This window comes from Leuciscus leuciscus (assembly GCF_965113295.1).
Source record: "Leuciscus leuciscus genome assembly, chromosome: 18".
In the NCBI taxonomy this organism is placed as follows: domain Eukaryota; kingdom Metazoa; phylum Chordata; class Actinopteri; order Cypriniformes; family Leuciscidae; genus Leuciscus; species Leuciscus leuciscus.
In genome coordinates this window covers 28,180,335-28,202,236 of record NC_138742.1, presented here as the reverse complement: position 1 = coordinate 28,202,236, position 21,902 = coordinate 28,180,335, and the positions used below count along the sequence as shown (strand labels likewise).

At 35.7% G+C, this 21,902-nt stretch overlaps 1 protein-coding gene across 2 annotated transcripts in view; it reads left to right on the top strand.

Annotated features, from left to right (window-relative positions):
* cdh26.1 (cadherin 26, tandem duplicate 1) overlaps nt 1-21,902 on the top strand; it is a 34,588-nt gene that overhangs the window by 7,918 nt on the left and 4,768 nt on the right. For both annotated transcript variants that reach the window (XM_082145079.1, XM_082145078.1), the window contains 14 exons: nt 684-779; nt 2,276-2,431; nt 2,580-2,727; nt 3,348-3,523; nt 3,605-3,733; nt 6,797-6,982; nt 7,461-7,741; nt 8,296-8,438; nt 12,711-12,935; nt 15,705-15,926; nt 16,544-16,671; nt 17,328-17,384; nt 19,270-19,338; nt 20,054-20,113. In XM_082145079.1, coding sequence (XP_082001205.1) covers nt 684-779; nt 2,276-2,431; nt 2,580-2,727; nt 3,348-3,523; nt 3,605-3,733; nt 6,797-6,982; nt 7,461-7,741; nt 8,296-8,438; nt 12,711-12,935; nt 15,705-15,926; nt 16,544-16,671; nt 17,328-17,384; nt 19,270-19,338; nt 20,054-20,113 — 2,076 coding nt within the window. The remainder of the gene's footprint in view (nt 1-683; nt 780-2,275; nt 2,432-2,579; nt 2,728-3,347; nt 3,524-3,604; nt 3,734-6,796; nt 6,983-7,460; nt 7,742-8,295; nt 8,439-12,710; nt 12,936-15,704; nt 15,927-16,543; nt 16,672-17,327; nt 17,385-19,269; nt 19,339-20,053; nt 20,114-21,902) is intronic.

Sequence of the window (21,902 nt, the reverse complement as noted above, 5' to 3'; positions counted from 1 at the left end):
TCCCACCTGTCATCAGACCATAAAACAAGACTTCATTTAGAATAGAATACATATGTATTACATCATGTAACATAAATACAGAAACGTATACAGACACGTAGAGCTAGAAATATGTATTTTTGAAAGACACATTACTATCAAACAGGAGATTTAGAAAATCAGACAAAATCATCAGACTTCATCCATAATGTCTTCCCATATTGGGTCCAATGAGTTCTACAAGGTCACTCAGGATCTGTTGAGCTTTATGTTTTTCTAATAATTTTAAGTGATTGCACTGTATATAAAAAATAAAAAACATCACATTTTCAACCATCAAAAGATTCAAAACAATGGAATTTTATTTTAAATGTATTTTTAATTTCCTTATTTATTTATTTATTTATTTATTATTATTATTATGATGATGATGTAGCATGTTTTATCCCATTTTATATTTTATAAAATTTTAGTTAAGTCTACTTGCCTTTTAAGTTATCTGTCCTTAAATATTTAAGTTAATTCAATAGGAAGACCACATTAGGCGAACTTGGTAAAACAAGTTTTGTTAGGCACTATTACTGAATTAAAATGGGGGAACGAGTTTCCTCAATTAATTTGAGTAGACTCAACTTTTAAGCTTTACAGTGCAAAATCAGAAAGGAAACTGATCATCACTCAGTATATCTCTTTCTATCTCAAAGGAAGCTGTTCTTATTCGTTCAAAGAGAAGATGGGTTCTGTCCACCGTTGATCTTGAGGAGAACCGGCCTGGACCTTATCCCATTGAGCTAACACAGGTAACTTTACACAGTCACTGATTCCAGTGTGGTGAGTTCAGCCTGTTCACAAAAACGTAAAGACCTCATGAAATCTCTTGATGATAGCAGTTTTCTTTTCTGTGTTACCATGCATGTTGGGGGGTTTGGGTATGGATATTTCATAGCTGGACATATTTATCTATAGGGTAATGGTGGTTTCACTACAGTGCTTCAGACTGCAGAATTGCTGAATGACTAAAGAAACGTTAACAGCAAGATGGTATAAAACAGTTTTTGGTTATGGTTACACTTGAATAAAATCGTATAAAACACAGTTAAATGTACCCAGCATATATTTTACCTGAGAGATAGAATGAGAGAGAGAAAGAAAGTAACGAGAGATGGAAGGCAGAGCTCAGGTAGAGAGGAAAAGAAAAGCCCCCAAGAAGAAGAGCCCAAGAAGGGGACCCATGCAGAGGAAAAGAAGAGCCCCCAGTTACAGTTACACTCTTCTTTTATTCCTTCCTTGACCATGTGACTGAAACCCAAATGTGAGACATTCAAACTAACCAATCAGAAGATTGCAGCTGTAATCTAAAGGTATGACAATTAGCAGATCCCCGAGGCCTTGATCACTATCAACACCTCATGAATTCCAAATGCTTCTTTGGAAAGAAAATGTCTTTCTTCATTTTCAAGCCTACAATAGATAGCCCATAGGCTTTAGTTACAGCACATGAATATGCTACTTGCTGATGCTATTAGGAGGAGTAACATTTGGCAGGGCAATCCTGCTCCTGGAGGGACAATTTCCTGCACAGTTTAGCACAAACACACTCGTCTGGAAGTTTCTAGTGATCCTAATGCTAATACTATACATGACCTTAAAGCTAACAGACTTGAACTAAAAGCCATAAATCTCCATTTTGATTTGATAGGATCTTTAAAGGTGCTGTGTGTATTTGACTGTACTAAAGCATAAAAATACCATAATATGTTTGCAGAGATTTAGGAAGCATGCTTAGTACACATACTTGTTTCTCTGACAAACAATGATACAGCCAGTTATTCTGAAATGTGCCGTGTCGGAATATCTGTTTTTGTTTTAGTCAGCGTGACTCCGCCCACTGCCAATTTACCCATTAGTATTTCAACTAATAATTCAACTAATAATTCAACTAATTTCAACTTTGGCAGTTGCCGGAAAACACAGGGTATTGTAGCTAAGGAAGACAGCAAATAAACAGTGTCAATCTCCTCAATCTGGCAACCCATGTGAGCGTCAAGTCTAAGGAGGGAAAAACTCTAATTAATATTTTGAATGTGGACCGCAGTACCCATTTCAACTGCTAGCTGTCAATATTACAGACTGGTCTTCTAAGTAATATCGTGTTATTTGGTTTATTTAAATAGGCTTGATTATCAAAATGGATTTATTTTGAATAATGCATGTTTTGGCTAAAAAGTGAACAAATATATAATCATAAATGGTACATGAATCTAATTTGTGTTTTTTTTTTTTTAATTGATGCTAGATGTTCAATGACAAAAAGGCGGACAACACGGTCAAGTTCCGCCTCCAAGGAGACGGGGTGACAAGAGAACCATTTGGTTTGTTTACCATTGACGAAAACACTGGGGTTGTATTCGTACACCGGCCCATCGACCGGGAAATTAATGCCCTCTTCCATGTAAGATCTCACCTGTGGCAAAGCAAGATTTCAAGGCGGGATTTTGATATGACACTAATGCTAACAAAATAATACAAAGGAATTCAAAGAATGGACTGATTTAATTTATGTTGATGTAGTTCAGAGTGGCATTTTGATTCTTTTGCAGGTGGACTTTGACGTGCTGGACAGGCAGACTGACAAAGAGGTGGACAAAACGCTGTCATTCAACGTGGACATAAAGGACCTGAATGACAACAGACCTGAGTTCTCGCCGGACACTATCCGTGTATCAGTTCCCGAGAACACTCCTGAAGGTTCAGAGAACACGCATTACTGCATATGCATATATTTTTTTTCTGTTAAAATGCTTTCTATAAAGAAACTATTATAAGTTAGCCATTTGTAAAGTGACTTCTCCTGAAAAGTGTAAACATTGACAGAACATTGCTCTAATTGTCTGAGCATCCAGACCAGCTCAATGCAATAACACTGATTAAACCAACGGCGTGATTTTGGGGGAAGAATTAACTATTTTGCTGACCAATGGCAGATTGGGGAGGGGTGGCCTGGAAATCTGTTTGAAAACATGAATTTCATTTGGCAGCACAGAAATTACACACTTCGGCTGTAAAGAAATTGGATGTTGACTCTAGTGATGTTGTGAATTTTAGAATTATGGAATGCAGTTTATTTTTTCTCTCTGACCTTTCTTTATAGATCTTTATAGTCTTATTGATCTTTATAGTCTTATTGATCTTGATCTTTTCATTTGAGATAAAATAATTCACTGTAATTTGCAATTGAAGACAATAACTTAAAAGTCAAAACTTCCTCCCCAGTTCAAAAGGAGCAGTTATTGAAACTAAACTGTTACCATTAAATGCCAAGCATAGATACAGTATGTTCTCTTTTTTAATCATCCTTGTTTGAACAGGCATTCTGCAAGCAACATTACAAGCTCATGACAATGATCAGGCGGATAGTCCTAATTCCCAGTTCACCATGACGGTGGTGTCACAAGAACCTGCATTACCAAAAATTTCCCTGAAGGACTTGCCTGGGACCACTAAAATCAAACAGCTCGCCTTCACAGGATGCTTTGACTATGATGTCAGTAACTAATGGAAAGGCAAATACATGTTTTGAGCATTTTTCTGTATTTTTTTATCTCTTCTGTCTCTTGTATTTTAGAAAGTAAAAACATATAAATTGCTAGTTGAAGCGAAGGATAAAGGGACACCTGCAATGTCTTCAACTGCAACAATTTTTCTGGAAATCAAAGATGCCAACACCCATCTACCAGAATTCAATTCTACCAAGGTGAGTCAGGCTGAACAGTCTTTGTAGATTGATGTGCCAAAAAAAGTGTACACACTGTGACCAGGGTTGCCAGGGGCCCGTACCATGATGGTAGTTGAACAAACTCTGTAACAAAGTCGAGTTGACAAAACCAAACCAAACCAATCCATTCATGCTTTGTTCATTTCTCAATTCATTTCATCGATTCAATTCTTTCTTCTGCAGAAGATTAAGAGATTGAAGAATATGAAGTATATAAATGCATTACACAGCAAGAAGGAAATATGTTGTTATATCAGTGCAAGTGAAAGTTGTGAAGTTAGTTTATATAGTTGATAATAAATATAGGTATGCAGAGACTCGAACAGCACACATGTAGTCATTTTTAAAGCTTTATCTATTGGTTCCAAATCTTATTTTTTATATTGTCAGTAGCTATATATTTATATTCATTAAAACTAAATGCTTAATAATAATTGTTAAACTAAAATTGCTAATGTGTAATGGATTAGGGATATGATAATTATATAAATCATTTATAAATCATATAAATAATTAAATAATCATCACTAAAAGAAAAAATCTTTTACTCTGTAGTGACCTTTAATTTGGATCGAGAGAAACTGGGGGAGTAATTTATACATACTAGTCTTAGTAGTCATTATGCATCTAGTCATAGTTGGGGGCGTGGTCTGGCGTGGTGAGGGTGGAGTCGGCGTGGCCGCGTGGGGGAAAACACTGCGAACATCGCGTGTATTTGAATGACAAAAATGTCGTATTGCGAGTCATTGACGCCTGCCGACCGGCAACGGTACATTGCAAAATTAACTGCAATAGGTTATGATTGCCCTTATTTAATTAAAAACTGGGTCAATGACCCAACCAAATGGCCGGAGGTGTCGTTTCCAGACATATTTTGTTATCTGGTTGAATCTCCAGGTAAGACATCGCGGCAGCTGTAGCGGTAACATTAGCCTATAACTTTCTTATATGTTGCATACTATAACTCCATAAAACCTTGTCACTTACCAATTGTACGTATGCTTCACTCCAAACTATTAATCCTTTTGTAAAACGGTGATCAGAAGTACGAAGTTGCCGAGGGACTATGCTGACAGTTATCCCAAACTCACAGACTGCAGTCTGTATTGAGTGTAGACCTCGAACTACTGAAATGCCGACTGCACACATACACATGCTTAGTCTTGGGATTCCACAACTTCCCTTGATCATCCTCACGCCTTATTGCTTGTAGCCATTTTGTCCTCCTTTCTGGTTCTGTGTGTTTATTAGGAAGGATGTAGAACTTCAATTCATAATTTGTTTGTTTATTGGCGGTACAGAAAACGACACAGCAACTCTTCGGCATGATTGTCCCGTGTATTTCAATTAGCGCCAAGGCAATGTTTTCCCCCACGGGCTAAATTCACATCACGTGACGGGGCGTTCCCGGGGGCGTTCCCAGACCAACCGTCTGTATGTATTGCGTCATGAATGTGTCACTAGGCTTGTTTGATATGCACCTTGCCTCGCCTGAAATGTATGCGAGCCTAGGCGGCTGCAGTGAGGGGAGGAGTGAAAAAAGTGCAGGCAAGACGGACAGATCTCTCTTCTCGCAGTGGATCTGACACCTGTGAGATCAAAGGCGGATATCGCGGGATTCACGATATTCACGCTCGTGCACGGTGTTGAACTGGATGTAATTTAAGTTCTGTTGCTTTTATATGAAAATAAATATAATGAACAAGACACCAAAGTACTTGTTATTTAAGCACATACCAAAGACGTGTTTATCAATCATTTTTACTTTAATTACAGACATATTATAAATATGACAACAATCAAATAACCCATAGGCTATAGAGATCACACTGTTAGAGAGTTTGGGAATACTCACACATAATTTATCCACATAAAAACACGATATCAGAGTTTTAAATTCAAACATTTTAAAACAGAACAATACATCACGGTTGTTTAAACCAATGAGCATTAAGCTGTGTCGTCAGCAAGTCGTTTCCCATCATGCTTTTGATCAGCGCAGTCGGTGGAGAGCAACTGCGCTCGCCTGCGGAATCCGACACATCTGCCTTGCGATCGCGAGAGTTTTTTGACATACGTCAGCATGACATTGGAGCAAGTCGGACCGCACTAGGACACATTTCTAACCGGCATGTATCTCGCGGTGATCACCGGTGATCGGTTCTGCGCTGATTTTACTCATCTCAAACAAGCCTATTGTCACGTTGTGGGTTTTGTTTCTTGTTCCTTGTTCTTGTCTGTCATGTGATCCCCTGTTCTAGTCATGTGATCCTGCCATGTGTTCCCTTGTCTGTTGTGTCATGTTGTCATTGGGTCATTGTTTAATTGTTCACAGGTGTCCCTTGTCCTGTCATTAGTCTTTTGTGTATTTAGCCCTCATGTTTGCCCTGTGTCTTTGTCGAGTACTGAATGTTTCCAGTTTCATGCCTTTGTTTTATGTTTGATTATGTTTTGGAATTAAAGTTGCATTTGGGTTCACTTCAACTTGCCTCCAGTGGATTAATGATGAGGCATGAAACTGGAAACATTCAGTACTCAACAAGGTCCTTTGTCTTCTCAGGGAGTGGTTGTTCTTCAACCAGATTGCCCGACATTTTCTAATTTCTTAAGTCTTACATGCCTAAAACCCTGAGTTGGCGCAAACTAAACTGAAACAGGCTAGCTACCTAAACCGGCTTCATGGTATAGGCCCCAGGTCAGCCAATGGCATGAGTTTAGGGCGGAACAGTCTGTTTCAGGCTGACCAATGACAGAAGGGCAGTGTGTTAAGGAAACCTGTTTGTAAACAGTCAACTGGTTGCTTGTTAAGGCAAGGCAGCATAGCAACTCAAAACCAATCAGAATTCCTCAGCAACCGCATCACACCCATGGGGTTTTTGTCTGGGAAAATCAAGCAAATATATTTTTTTTACAGTTCCAATTGATGCTGCTTGTGGTGCAGAAATGACACACTTTACCCTTACTAAATAGACATCTTTATTGAGTAATTTGGTTTCAAAGCTTGCATGGTATGATATACATGAATGTATCTGTGTGAAACAGTACAACGTTGAAGTGATGGAAATGGCATTAAACAAGGAGCTCCTAAGAATTGGCGTCATAGACAAGGACACTCCGAACACGCCTGCATCAAGAGCGGTGTTCTCCATCCTGAAGGGCAACGAAGATGGAAATTATAAGATCGAGACAGACCCCAAAACCAATGAAGGTGTGCTGTCTGTTATCAAGGTAAATGCCACTGTTCCCTTTAATATTTCATTCACTTCTAAGAAAAGTCTATCGGGTGTATTCAAAGAGAAGACAAGTCGTCACCTCTATTTATATATTGCTAAACCAGTAATGATCAATGATGCGAACAGAATTCAATTCTGCTGTAAAGCAGCTCTAGAAAGACAATAGTGTCATTGTTCAGTTGAAATAAGTTCAGTGTTTATTTGGTTAGGTTCAATAACTGAGTTCACTTCAGCTATAAAGCAGCTAGAAAACATTGATGTCATCATCCAGCTCAGTTCAGTTCTCATCCAATAGTGTTAGTGCTATCAAATCAATAATTTTGCTGAATATTAAGTCATATAAGAATATAGAAGTCATCACTGGGAACTGGTTTACACAACTTCTTATTACAGTAATTTTTTGCCATGCATGTTAGTTTTTTACATTGTGTTGTTGAGCTAAAAAAAACAGGACTGAAAATTGTATTTCACAGGGGAAGGATTTTGAGAAAATTGATATCGCAGAGCTGGAAATAGCTGTCGAGAACGAGGAGAAATTATTTCAGTGTGTCGATGGAAAGGCCCTAAGCCCTAAGCCAGGTTCCACACCAAAGCTTAATTCTGTCAAAGTGGCAGTGAAAGTCATTGACGTGAATGATCCCCCTGAATTTAAGAAGTCTACTGAATTCATTTACCGAAATGAAAATGGAGCTCCAGGAGATGTGTTGTTTGTACCTGAAGTCAAAGATGAAGACTCGAACATAACCAAAATCAGGTGTGGTTGATGCGCAACATCAAATTACACATCATTAAAAAAAATATTTTTTGTGGATTTTATTTTATTTTTTTTATCCTGCTTTCATTTCACTTTCATGATACTATAATATAATTGTGTAAATGTTTGTGGTTCACAAGATTTTTAGTGTTTTTATGATTTTAAATGTTAAGTCTCTTATGCTCACCAAGGCTGCATTTATCTGATCAAAACCACATTAAAAACTGTACAAAAATATTTCAATTTAAAATAGCTGTTTTCTATTGTAATATATTGTAATAATAATAAAAATATATATATATATATATATTTTGTGACATTGTAAAAGTGTTTACTGTCACTTTTGATACATTTTAAGCATTTTCTTTAAAGTAATCTTATTGACACCAAAATGTTTAAAGATACTGTATATGACATAATATATATTATACAATTGTATTATATAATCACACACATACACTGTATAAACATAGAGGCTTATTTAGAGATGGGAAACTAGATTTTTTGGATGATCACAAGCAGATGTATTATAATATCTGTATATATGTATGTAGGTATGAGTTAGTTCAAGACCCAGCCAAATGGGTGAGTGTTGACCCGAAGACAGGAAAGATCACCACAGTTCAGAAGATGGACCGGGAGTCTCCATCTGTCAAAAATGGCACCTACACTGTTGTAGTCCAGGCTATAGATGACGGTAAGCACCAAAATATCTGTTCTCAGTATGTTCAAACAATTCGAATACTATTCAAGATGTGAACTATGACAACATCGAGAATATATCCATAAGATACAGACGTTTTTATTCAAAGTGATGCCAACTAATTGGGTAAAGAGGAGGAAATGTGCAAGTAACGAGGTAAAAAAGAAAGACACAAGAATAGAATACTAACTTCTTTATTAATTTACAGAATACTGCACACTGCACAGTAGGGGACAAAAAACATGGGGATGGTAAAAAAACAAACAAAAAAAAAACATGGAATTCTCTTGCAAAACTTTGCAATCCCCTGAGAAACGTTGTATTCGCTCATAAAATTTTGATATGGAAATATGACAATGGAGAGAAAACATGACATAAACATGAGCACTTGACAGTGACCAAAAACAGACTTGATAAAACTCACCAACTGCAGGTTACAAAGCTAGAAAAGAGACAAAAAATTAAATAAAAATACTTTAAAAAAAGGAATACGGAATCACTTTATTTTGATGGTCCCTTTTGAACATTCTGTTGACTATAAGTAACTTTGCAACTACATGTCAACTTACTCTCATTAAAGTTTTTTTAAAACGTTTTTTAAATGTAATTATATTATAAGCAATATATCTCATTACAACCAATGTTATTATACTTTTGCATTTTTAAATTAGTTTTTATTTTAATATCATTTTCAAATGTCCTATAAATGTCAGTTTAGTTTTAGTTTGTATCATTAATGGTTTTAAAAGTTTTAGTTTAGTTTTTATTTTGTGAACACATTCCTATTTAGTTTTTATATATTTATTTTCGGTTTTAGTAATTATAGTTTATATTTTAGTAATTATTAGTAACAGAACACTTCCAGTTAAAGAAATTTAATTTCAACAAAGTTTAATGTTTGCAGTTTACAGTTAACTCTTGTGCAAACCTCTTAGTAATAAAATTATAATAATTGTTTGAGATTGAACAAAGAACCAAACAAATGCAACTTAAATTAAACATTATTTATTAATTTTCATTCATATTAAAGATGAAATCTTGTTAAACGTGGTGTATAAGAAAAAGAAAAGAAAAATATGCGTATGATTAATATGATTATTCTTATATGGTTATTTATAGGATTAATCCTTTTATGATATGACTTATACTCATATTCATGTGTTATATTCAGAGCAGACATTTAGTTTACTTCTAATCTGAGAAATGCAGGCTACGTATATTTGTGGGCTAGACATGCTATTTGTTTTTGTCCGTTTTCTGCTCAGTGTGGTACCCTGCCTTATATGTGTGGTTTCTTGTTTAGTTTTCACATGAGATGATTATCTTACTTGGAATTAAGGTACAGCTGTAGTTGCATGATGGAAATACTTATATGGCCATTTCTGCTTCTTAGGGCTGGTTCACACAGAAAGCGGTTTTGCTTTGAAAAACGCGACACAGGGAGTGACATGGGGAAAAAGCACAAAGTCTTCAGTCTTTTAAAAGTTGAACTTATTTTAACTTGAGGACCGCGTGTTTAGAACGCCGTGTCATGCGCGAGACTTGATTTTCCAGTACAGGATGAGAGCTTATTAATTACGAAATCGATTATTTATTTTTGCTAATCATTATTCTATTTCAGTTAGGTTTTTAGTAACTGTGGTTGGTTTCGTTTCGTTTTTCATTTATGTTGAAATTTCTTTTCTTTTTTCAGTTTACGAAAATGTTTTTTTAAATTGTTTTTGCTTTATTTACTTTTTTTCAGTTGGTCTGCTGCTAGCTTCGTTGTTTGCTTCTGTTGTGCTTGGCCCAGATAATTGCTGCTTGCAGCTATATTTATTATTATTATTGTGTTCTTATTTGAAAGAAGACACTTGGAAGTTTACTAAAAGCATAGAAAACATGAGTCCAAAGATGCTAGAAATTCAAAGTCATATTTAAAATTAATTTGTTTAAGAATTAGAATTTTTTGTCTTAAGAACAATCTGAAAAGTTTGGTTCCAAAACGCGATGAACGCGAAAGAATAATTTGGCAGGTAAACAAAAAAAAAACATGGAATTATCTTGCAAAACTTTGCAATCCCCTGAGAAACGTTGTATTCGCTCATAAAATTTTGATATGGAAATATGACAATGGAGAGAAAACATGACATAAACATGAGCACTTGACAGTGACCAAAAACAGACTTGATAAAACTCACCAACTGCAGGTTACAAAGCTAGAAAAGAGACAAAAAATTTAATAAAAATACTTTAAAAAAAGGAATACGGAATCACTTTATTTTGATGGTCCCTTTTGAACATTCTGTTGACTATAAGTAACTTTGCAACTACATGTCAACTAACTCTCATTAAAGTTTTTTTTAAACGTTTTTTAAATGTAATTATATTATAAGCAATATATCTCATTACAACCAATGTTATTATACTTTTGCATTTTTAAATTAGTTTTTATTTTAATATCATTTTCAAATGTCCTATAAATGTCAGTTTAGTTTTAGTTTGTATCATTAATGGTTTTAAAAGTTTTAGTTTAGTTTTTATTTTGTGAACACATTCCTATTTAGTTTTTATATATTTATTTTCGGTTTTAGTAATTATAGTTTATATTTTAGTAATTATTAGTAACAGAACACTTCCAGTTAAAGAAATTTAATTTCAACAAAGTTTAATGTTTGCAGTTTACAGTTAACTCTTGTGCAAACCGCTTAGTAATAAAATTATAATAATTGTTTGAGATTGAACAAAGAACCAAACAAATGAAACTTAAATTAAACATTATTTATTAATTTTCATTCATATTAAAGATGAAATCTTGTTAAACGTGGTGTATAAGAAAAAGAAAAGAAAAATATGCGTATGATTAATATGATTATTCTTATATGGTTATTTATAGGATTAATCCTTTTTGATATGACTTATACTCATATTCATGTGTTATATTCAGAGCAGACATTTAGTTTACTTCTACTCTGAGAAATGCAGGCTACGTATATTTGTGGGCTAGACATGCTATTTGTTTTTGTCCGTTTTCTGCTCAGTGTGGTACCCTGCCTTATATGTGTGGTTTCTTGTTTAGTTTTCACATGAGATGATTATCTTACTTGGAATTAAGGTACAGCTGTAGTTGCATGATGGAAATACTTATATGGCCATTTCTGCTTCTTAGGGCTGGTTCACACAGAAAGCGGTTTTGCTTTGAAAAACGCGACACAGGGAGTGACATGGGGAAAAAGCACAAAGTCTTCAGTCTTTTAAAAGTTGAACTTATTTTAACTTGAGGACCGCGTGTTTAGAACGCCGTGTCATGCGCGAGACTTGATTTTCCAGTACAGGATGAGAGCTTATTAATTACGAAATCGATTATTTATTTTTGCTAATCATTATTCTATTTCAGTTAGGTTTTTAGTAACTGTGGTTGGTTTCGTTTCGTTTTTCATTTATGTTGAAATTTCTTTTCTTTTTTCAGTTTACGAAAATGTTTTTTTAAATTGTTTTTGCTTTATTTACTTTTTTTCAGTTGGTCTGCTGCTAGCTTCGTTGTTTGCTTCTGTTGTGCTTGGCCCAGATAATTGCTGCTTGCAGCTATATTTATTATTATTATTGTGTTCTTATTTGAAAGAAGACACTTGGAAGTTTACTAAAAGCATAGAAAACATGAGTCCAAAGATGCTAGAAATTCAAAGTCATATTTAAAATTAATTTGTTTAAGAATTAGAATTTTTTGTCTTAAGAACAATCTGAAAAGTTTGGTTCCAAAACGCGATGAACGCGAAAGAATAATTTGGCAGGGGGTTCGAAATTCGGCACAACACCGGCTGTTGCTTGTTTTCACACAACTCACAGCTCACAGAAGCTCACAGAAATCCATAACATAATCCTCTATGGGGTGATTCCCCTGGCATAAACACAGACTCGCTGGTCAAGCTTTCTGTAACGCTATTACGTTGGAGGCGAGTAGAGTTGAGAACCCATGTGCAGTTTTATTGATAACCATAACCAAAATAAACAAATACATAATAAACCAAACTAAAACATGACAAATATGAGCACTTGACTTAACTTGAACAGACTTCAACGTGACCGCAAAACAGTAGGTTACAATAGCAAAGCTAATCAAGAGACTAAGAAAAAATCAGGAGTACATAAACCAGTGGTTCTCAAACTTTTGTGGTTGTGCTCCCCTTTAAACCTGAAAATATATATATTTTATAAAGTCGTATTTTGTCGTTCTTAAAAATCCTAATTTAATCTCTGTACACAACTTTTTGTCTATGCTGTTCACAGGAAAGCCTCCAGCTACAGGGACATGTACTGTTGTGATCTTCCTGGGTGACGTGAATGATAATGCCCCCTATCTCACCTCCAAAAACGTGGTCATGTGCGGGAACAAGGTCGACCGTGTCAATGTGATTCCAGCAGACCTTGATGGTCCTCCATATTCAAGTCCTTTTACCTTCTCTCTGGGAGAAGAAAAGCTTAGGAAACTCTGGAAGCTGGAACCCACCACAGGTCAGTCACATGCATTTACTTTATTTTAGGGACGTCCCAATCAAGTATTTGGAAACACCCGATCCAAGTCATTGAATATTGAGTATCTGTCAATACCGAGTCCTTATCTGATACTTTGTAGATGTAAACATTTGTTACAATTGTGGACATTGTAAACAGACTGTGCGGTCACAATTATGAATATGGGACTACTGATGTAAACTTGTTATATTTTATAAACTTCTTGTATTTTTACTCGTTAGTCAAGTCAGAAGCAAACCATATAGCAATGCGTTATGCCAATGATGTCTCAGAGTCTGACGGCAGATAAAAATAACAGTAAATAAATAACTTTCGGGTAATTCCTTACAAAAGTGCGCATTAAATATGCTAAACACGAAAGCTTGAACGTGCATGTGTGGTGCACGTGTGGTACTTTTAGACATACACTCGCAAACTTCCCTAATAAGTAAAAAATTGTTAATAAGTTCCATAGCAGATTCCAAGTGATCAAGCCTAGTGCGGCCCATTCAAACACATCGCAAGGGTTAGTAGTGGGCGCTCGTGCAACATAAGCAATAACGTACATCCGAGTGAACGAGACGGAGGGAAGTTAGCGAGGGAAGGGCATAAAACATTGGACTTAAACGCAGTCGTAATTAATGAATGCATATTGAGCTTCTTCTTTTCCTTTTAATGGCGGTTGGCAAACCCCCTTGATGGTGCACACCGCCACCTACTGCACGTCACCTGCGTGACAGCAGACATACAATAAAAAGGATAGGGCTTAGGATAGTCGATAACGATCAGTAAAAAAAAAAGCTAAATCAGCCCCGATATCGATCCTTGAGTTTGGCTCGGGACATCCCTAATTCTTTTACAGTTACACGGTTAATGGTTGAGGATGTTTCACTATTTATCTGGTCCCATCTGTTGTCAGACAGTTGCACTGTAAAAATCATTCTCTTAATCAGTGTTTATGTCCTGTAAAAATATAAAAAATGAAAAATTAATGGGAGAATTGCATAGCTGGGACTTCCTTATCCAAAATATAATTTAGTGAGGTGAATGCTGTAAGATCTCATAGTTTGACACCAGTGTTATTGTAACATAATTGATATGCGGTTATAATTTGTATCAATAGTGTGAATAAGCTTTTTTTTTTTTTTTTTTTTGCTTCGTAAGCACCACTATTACTATATCTGACATACTTCTTCTTCTACTTCCTTCCATTCAAATTTCGGCACCTAACTTGTCACAGACCCATGAATGTGGTGACAAATCGTTCGTTTTATTGAGGACAACACTGCTATGACTTTTATAAGTGATCTGGTGTACAATTTTCATCCAGCAGGTGAAAAATCCCATAGACTTAAAGCAACACTAAGTAACATTTTTTTACCTTAAAATAATGTTTCCAAAATCGTATCAGTGGTTCATCAAGTCGTAACAGGGTGAAAGGCACTTCTGGGTTCGCTTTGCAGCCCTATATCTGCTATAACCACACTATGCAAGTTTACCAAACCGGGTCGCGTTTCTGTAGTTCGAATGAGACATAAGAAAACTACAAATTTGACTTGCTTTCCATCAAGCACTACAATAGTCATTATTTAGTTTTTCTCCGTTTCTGATGTCGCAATACATCATGCTTTCATGAAATCATGCAACATACTCTACCTTGTCTGTGGACATCGTTCATTCAAAGCCGGTGCTTGATAAACAGCGAGTGTGCGTGTGACAGTAGACTGCGGGCGCCGAAATTATTTACGACAGCGGTAATGGACAATTCCGCTTCCAACCTGTATGGCGACCGAAGAGGAAAAGTTCCGTAGTGTTGCTTTAACATTGGACAGAACTTTGTGACATCATATCTCCGCATCAGAGTGTTGTAGAGACTTGTTTTCAAATTCCATTTCAACTTCATAGCCACGCCCTAGCAACCAGGTACAGCACCCTAGAATACACCCCATAGACTTCCATTTAAAAGAATGAGATGGATATCTCTGGATCAGAACATTATAGAGAAATGGGGGTGGGCTCCTTTGTCTCAGACTGCCATGTAGTCTTTAAATGTCACCCTGCCAAGCAATGATTTTAAGGACCCTAACCACTACATAGCAACATAAACAAGTCAAATCTCAGCATCAGAACATTGTATACACATAGGAGTTGGCTCTCTAGCAAACACGCAGAATACCGTAGTAGCTGCCTAGTGCTGAGCTTTGGCACGGCAAGCACCACTCACATTCTCTTCAGAAAATATCAATATCTAGTTTTAGATAAAGTTGAAGTTTAATTTTGTTGTGCTTTTGTTTTTATAAAAAAAAAATGTGTTTAGTTTTAGTAGATCAAGCTAAACTAAATTAAAATGAGAAATGTTTCATTGGCAAGTAGCTGAAATAAAATAAGCTTAAAGTCCCTCTGTAGTCAATAATTTTATCCCGTAAAACTCCAAACCAAAATTACATATTTAAAAGTAATTCCACTCGTTGACGATCACACGTTGATCTGATTGGTTACAAGGTAGTTTGTGACGTCAGAATCACCAGCGATTTCAAACTGTGTTTTTGAGAGTGTCTTTGGTTCACTGCAGTTTTAAGGAGAAAATACTATGAATTTACACATGGTTTGTCTTAAAGCATATTAAAAACACCACATAGACAAACAATATTAAAAACGTGATTTTCACCACAGGGGGACTTTAATGTTTTTTTTTTAGTTTTTTTTTTTTTACTGTAATAACCCTGTTTCACACTATCATTAAAGTTCTGCTGGGTTTATTTCATATAGGAGCAAACACCTCTCTGATAAGTTTGACGTCTCTACCATATGGAAACTACTCGGTTCCTTTGAAGATACAGGATCAACAAGCGGTGGAGTCAGAAGAGGTTCTGCAGGTGGTTGTGTGTGAATGTGTGGGAGGAACCGTGTGTCGTGGGCGTCTTCCTCTCTCCTCAAGGCTGGGTCCAGCAGCCATCGGTCTCCTGTTTGCTGGACTTCTCCTTTTTGCCCGTGAGTTTTCAGACTAAATAACAACATCAAACGTGCATCCTCAACAGACAAACAAATCAAATACAGCCAACTACAACAGTTATAGGTGCCGTTTACACAACACCACTCTCAACTAAATACTTTTTATGCATGTTGGCCATTCATTTATACGACAGCAGCGTATTGGGGGCCTGAAAAGGCAAAATTTAAAAAACGGGTTTCAAAGTGCAAGTTTTAAAAAATTATACCATTATCATCTCCATGTAAACAAGCAAAAACGTGAATTTGTGAAAATGGTGACGTCCCAATCAAGTATTCAGTGTGTTCAGTCTATAGGTGCGTTGTGTTTCTTTACAAAGTCACATCGCCAACTACTGGCCTGGCATGAATAATACAGAGTTTTTAATAGTTTTCACAGATCCTTGTGAATGTACAGATGACAATATTTTCAAAACAATCCCCAAAGGAAAAACGTCACCATTTTTAGTACATTGTTCTCTTGTAAACATACCCATAGTCCACTTATTTGATCATTTAAACAATGTGTAGTTCATATAATATCACTTACTCTGAAATCTGAATGTATGCAGATTAATGTAATACATAATGACACACCTTGTTTGTTTGTTTTTTTGCAGTTCTACTCTTGTGTTTAAAATGTGACTGCCGAAACAAGAACTTTCAACACATACCTCTGAACCTGCAGGACGAGGGCAACCAAACCCTTGTCAAATACAACTCGGAGGGAGGAGGCTCAATCTATAAGGTGTGTGAAACTGGTCTTGTTCAGAGTTCAAAGTTAGAAGGAAGTAAAAACTATCAGCTGTGTTTCTGACTTCTATTTCTTAATAAGAAGTATTATTTGGTATTTGGTGATTGTTTAAGATAATTATTTTAGAACAAATCTAATAAGTATTTTTTATTTTATTATTAATAATTATTTTTTATTAAGAACAATACACAAGCTCATTATATTAATGCACTCTCCGACTACAAATAAACTGGTTATTTGTATGTAACCACAGCGAGTTTTAGGACGCACGTCCTGATTTTGCAGAGTTAGATACATTCCTGGATCAACACATTCTTGCCCGAAAATGTAATACTAATCATCCCTGCCCCTACCCATACACTATCTCTAAAATCAGCGTATAACACTAATGTAGAAGCATCTAATGTTGTAAGCCTAAACTTGACATAAACTGTAAACTTGTCACTCAAATCTGATTGGTTGATTGGAATGTTGTTCCAGGATCAACAAAGATGTTGATCCAGGAACTTGTTGCACTTGGTGAAAGCAGAGTACATTCCAAAATATCGGCAGTTATATTTGCATCAACTTGTTTACCTGAGAATACGAGGAGCAACATCTGTGGTTTAACTGTGATGATTCATTTTGCCTGTCATTTTTTTTCTCCTTAGCTCCAGCCCATGCTTAAGTATGGTCAGATGGAAAACATGAAAATTGGATCTGCACCAGTAGGCTACATACATGTTTTTCTCTTGTTGCTTTTCCCATATCATCATTTATAAATGACAGAGAAATTGCATTTAAAATACAATAATAATATTCAAGCAAAAAAAAAAAAACAGTTTAGTATTATCATATGACATCCCCTTCAGCCAATAATGTACTTGACATTTTTGGCAACACATGTTGAAATTTTCACATGTTATGTCACATGCTGTCAATGCTCTATTATGAGTTAATTTTAGACTAGACTTAAAAAAATGTCATTGTACATCAAAATGTGTTTGTCATTTTTATTAATGCACATTTAGTAAAATCAATGACTCAAAGACCAAAAAATATGTGCGTTCTGTTGTTCATTACTGGTGGCAGTATAATAGCCTTTTTGCCTGTGCTGTAGGTTGATGTTAGTACATTTTATAGAAGTCAGAGGGGAAAAACTGTACTTTTTCCAGAAAGTATTGATTATAGTGATGGCAGTGCATCAGAAAATATGGTCGTAGTAAGAAAGGAAGAAGTTTAAGATCAAGGAGGATAGAAGCAGACATGTTACATGTGGAAAGTGCGGGCTACACTGAAAAAGAAGAGTCTTGTGGATTTTCACTTGTGCTACAATCACTGATGTGGAATTCCAAGAAAGAAACAATTTTAAAGATTTTTTTTATGTTTTTTTTTTCTTCTTTTTTTCACATGCGAGTTCCAAATGAATTTTAGTTGCACAAGATGAAATGGAACGTACATTTTTAATTTTTTTTTATGTTTTCTTCTTAAAAAAAAAACAAAAAACAAAAAACAAAACAAAACAAAACAAAACAAAAAACAGACCTTTTCAGATAGTTAAAAATTGCATTTGAATTTGTGTGAAGTTTCAGACAATTTGCCAAAAATAATTTACCCTTATAGGACAAAGTCAGTTATAAATGACAAAACCCTAAAGGTCAGATTTTGAAAACTAATTTTGGAAAATGATTTTAGTCTTAAATATATGAAAAATATACTTTCAGTTATTTTTTTCTAGCTTTGATTTTAAAATCATTCATTTAGAGGGGTAATATTGGGGACAGCCATAGGATTAGACATGTTGGGTATCCCACTTTGGCACAGTGAACAGAATCTCAAGATGAGTTCCACTGAAAACTAAAGAGCTTCATGTCGCTACATGCACTCTGTATAAGACTGACACTTGACAGCAGCTTGTTAACTCAACTGCATGTTAGTAGTACACACTTGCTATAACTGGGCTGTCAAGCTTCTTTTACATGTTAGGACCTGTTGTGCCAAAATATCATAATAGTCAAATGATTTGATGTGCAGTTACACGGCTCCAAGCACCTTTGTATGACTGGCAGCAATAGTAGGTTTTTCTCACAGTTTTGTGGGGACTTTTACTCCATGTCTTTTAAATTGTACATGTCTTCTAAATTCTAATGCAAAACTGATCAAAAGTTAAGTGACAGAAACCTTTTGTAACATTATAAAGGTCTTTGCTATTTCAAATCAATGCTGTTCTTTTGAACTTTGAATCAAAGAATCCTGAAAATAAATAATATCATGATTTCTACAAAAAATGTAAATCAGTACAACTGTTTTCAATATTGATAATAAATGTTTCTGCAGCATCAAACCATCATATTAGAATGATTTCTGAAGGATCATGTGACACTGAAGACTGGAGTAAAGATGCTGAAAATTAATTAAATAATAAATTAAATGTTACTATATATCACAATAAAAAGTATATATATGCATAAGCATGAGATCTGTAACTGCTCGGATTTGAACTGTAAAAGTAACAACAGGACCTAAAAGAAAGTGATGTGACATAGCCCTTCAAATCTCATACTGTAAGTTAATAACAAGCTACTAACAACCTGTATATTACTGTTTTTGCAGCCTGAGTACATGGTTACAACTGATGGATACAGGAGGGCTGATAACAGTATGCTGAGAAGCTCTGGAGGGGTGAGTGTCAAATCAAGTCAATGCGTCGACTGCCGAGAATTAATCTTAGATCGTTCTGTTGGCATGCATGGGAAAGTTAACTGAAACAGGTTCACTAATAATGAGCAGAGAGGATACTGGGAAATACTTAAGGTTACCGCAGCTCACAGATGCCATACATTTGCCGACCTTTAACTTTTTTCCAATAGCTATTTGCCTAACAGAGTGGGAGTGTGGGAGTGGGAAAGAAAACATACATGATAAAGCATCCAAAAGGTCTCAAATGAAAAGGCAAGGTTAGGTTTCCTAGTTGTTTCACTTCAAATGTGACTAAAAAGGCACTGTAAATGGTGAATGACTCACCATTTACAGTGCAAATTTGCAGTTTCACCGTTTGTGCAAAAACATGATTTTTAGAAAGAAAACAAAGCAAGAAACCTAAACCTAACCATCAGTAGGGCGTAAGAAGATCATACAAATGAGAACGAATTCATACAAATTAGCCACCAATTTGACAAAATGTAAAATAGTTGCGAATTGCTATGAGATTTTGTTGCCATAACTATAGAGGCATAACTAAAAGTGAATGGCTTTTGCAAGACACATGTGACTTTTTTCTTTGTTCTAAAAATTCAAAAATGTAATAATACTGAGTAAATATCATATGTCATGTTCATAAGTAACAGTGTTCTTTTGGTAATGTGAAATATTAACTAATTTATTGCATCTCTCACAGTATCAGTATAACTCTGGGACATTCCAGGAAATGTCCAATGGCGGAGGTGTGATGAGCATGGTGAGTGACTGCATCCATCAAACTGAGATATGGGTGAAATGGGACAGACTAGGAGTTGTTAAAGAAAACAAAGAAATCTGGGATTTTTGTACCTTCTACCTTGACATGAGTCACAGTTTTTACATAAAACGATGTAAAAATGAAATAATCATTCTGCAGTTTTTTAGATTGTTAATCAAATGCAAATAAATGGTAGATTTCCTTGCATTCATTATATCATTGAACATAAGTCTGATTTACAGACCATAGCAATCCATTGTACAATCGAGTTTGTCAGTCTATCTGAACTTTCAGCATCATTACTCCAGTCTTCAGTGTCACATGATCCTTCAGAAATCATTCTAATATTCTGATTTGGAGGTCAGGTAACATTTTTTATTCTTATCAATGTTGAAATTGGTTAAAACAAATCAAATAAAAAATCTGTGTAATGTGTCCTTGCTGAATACATTTATTTCAGTCATGACAACTCTATGGCAATGTTAATGTATTTGGTCTTGGCAGACATAGTATGGACTTGCTACTGCTAATAGAAACACAGACACACTTCTGTGAGCATGTGAGATCTGCTGCTGCTGCATAAATATACACACATAAATCCCAAAGCATATCTAGGCAGGTGGAGCTGGGGAGGAGGAGGGGTTCAGAGGAACTCTGATAGCAGGACTAGCTTACAGCAAACAAGGAATCAGACTATTTAAAAGTTGAGCAAGCAAACGTATTGGCTGTAGGATCAGCAGAGGCCAATCAGCTTGTGCCATGCAGTAATTATGTGATTGCTTGCAGATGGCATGTAAAGGACCACAGATCAGCCCTGCGCCCTCTAGAGTTTCATGACTGAACTAGATATTAATTTTAAAAAATCTTACTGAACCCAAACTTTTAAACAGTAATGTATATACAGTAAATGTATATGGGTAATTTTTGATTATAATGGATATTTAAAGCTGCAGTCCGTAACTTTTTTGGGTTAAAAATTATCCAAAATAAATTGAGCAAGTACATAATCAGCCAGTGTTCAAAACTCTCTGCTTGCCGTAGCTCAATTCAAAACAGTAAGCTTGTAATAATGCTTTTAATTCCAGTTGTACTGGTGGATTTACGCGGGAAATTTGAGCACGGCTTTGCGTCATTGCGTCACATCTGTACACAAAGAAGGAGTCTCGGCTAGTAGGCTATGTTGCGTGTGAGGATGTTGGAGGTGGAGATTTATAGCCTTTTCTCACAGCACTTGATACAGGGTCGGGCAACTTCACTGTCCTACAGAGTTTAGCTCCAACCCTGAAAAAATCACCTGCCTGTAATTTTCTAGTAATCCTGAAGACCTTGATTAGCTTGTTCAGGTGTGTTTGATTAGGGTTGAAGCTAAACTCTGTAGGACAGTGGCCCTCCAGGACCGAAGTTGCCCATCCCTGACTTGATATAATTAAAATCAATTTGATGGCAGATCCAGAAAGGTTCAAACAACAATCACCAGTGACAACTGGAGATTCACCTGTTGTAAAACGCAAAAGACTTTGGACTTCAGAGTGGCTACAGAAAAAGAGACTGCAACCGGGCCAATGCGAAAACAAGGATAAATATCGGAAGGGCTTTTGAAAGGAAAAAATTTGATTATATTCCAGTTTTAAATATGCATCTGATTACAGATACGTGTGTTTGTATTTCAAAGAGAACCAGTTCTAAGGAACAATCATTTCAGACTGCACAGAAATGGAAACTGAACTACAGAGAGCCCTAATACACATTAAATGTAGTCACGCAATGCTGATGTTAACATGAACAATAT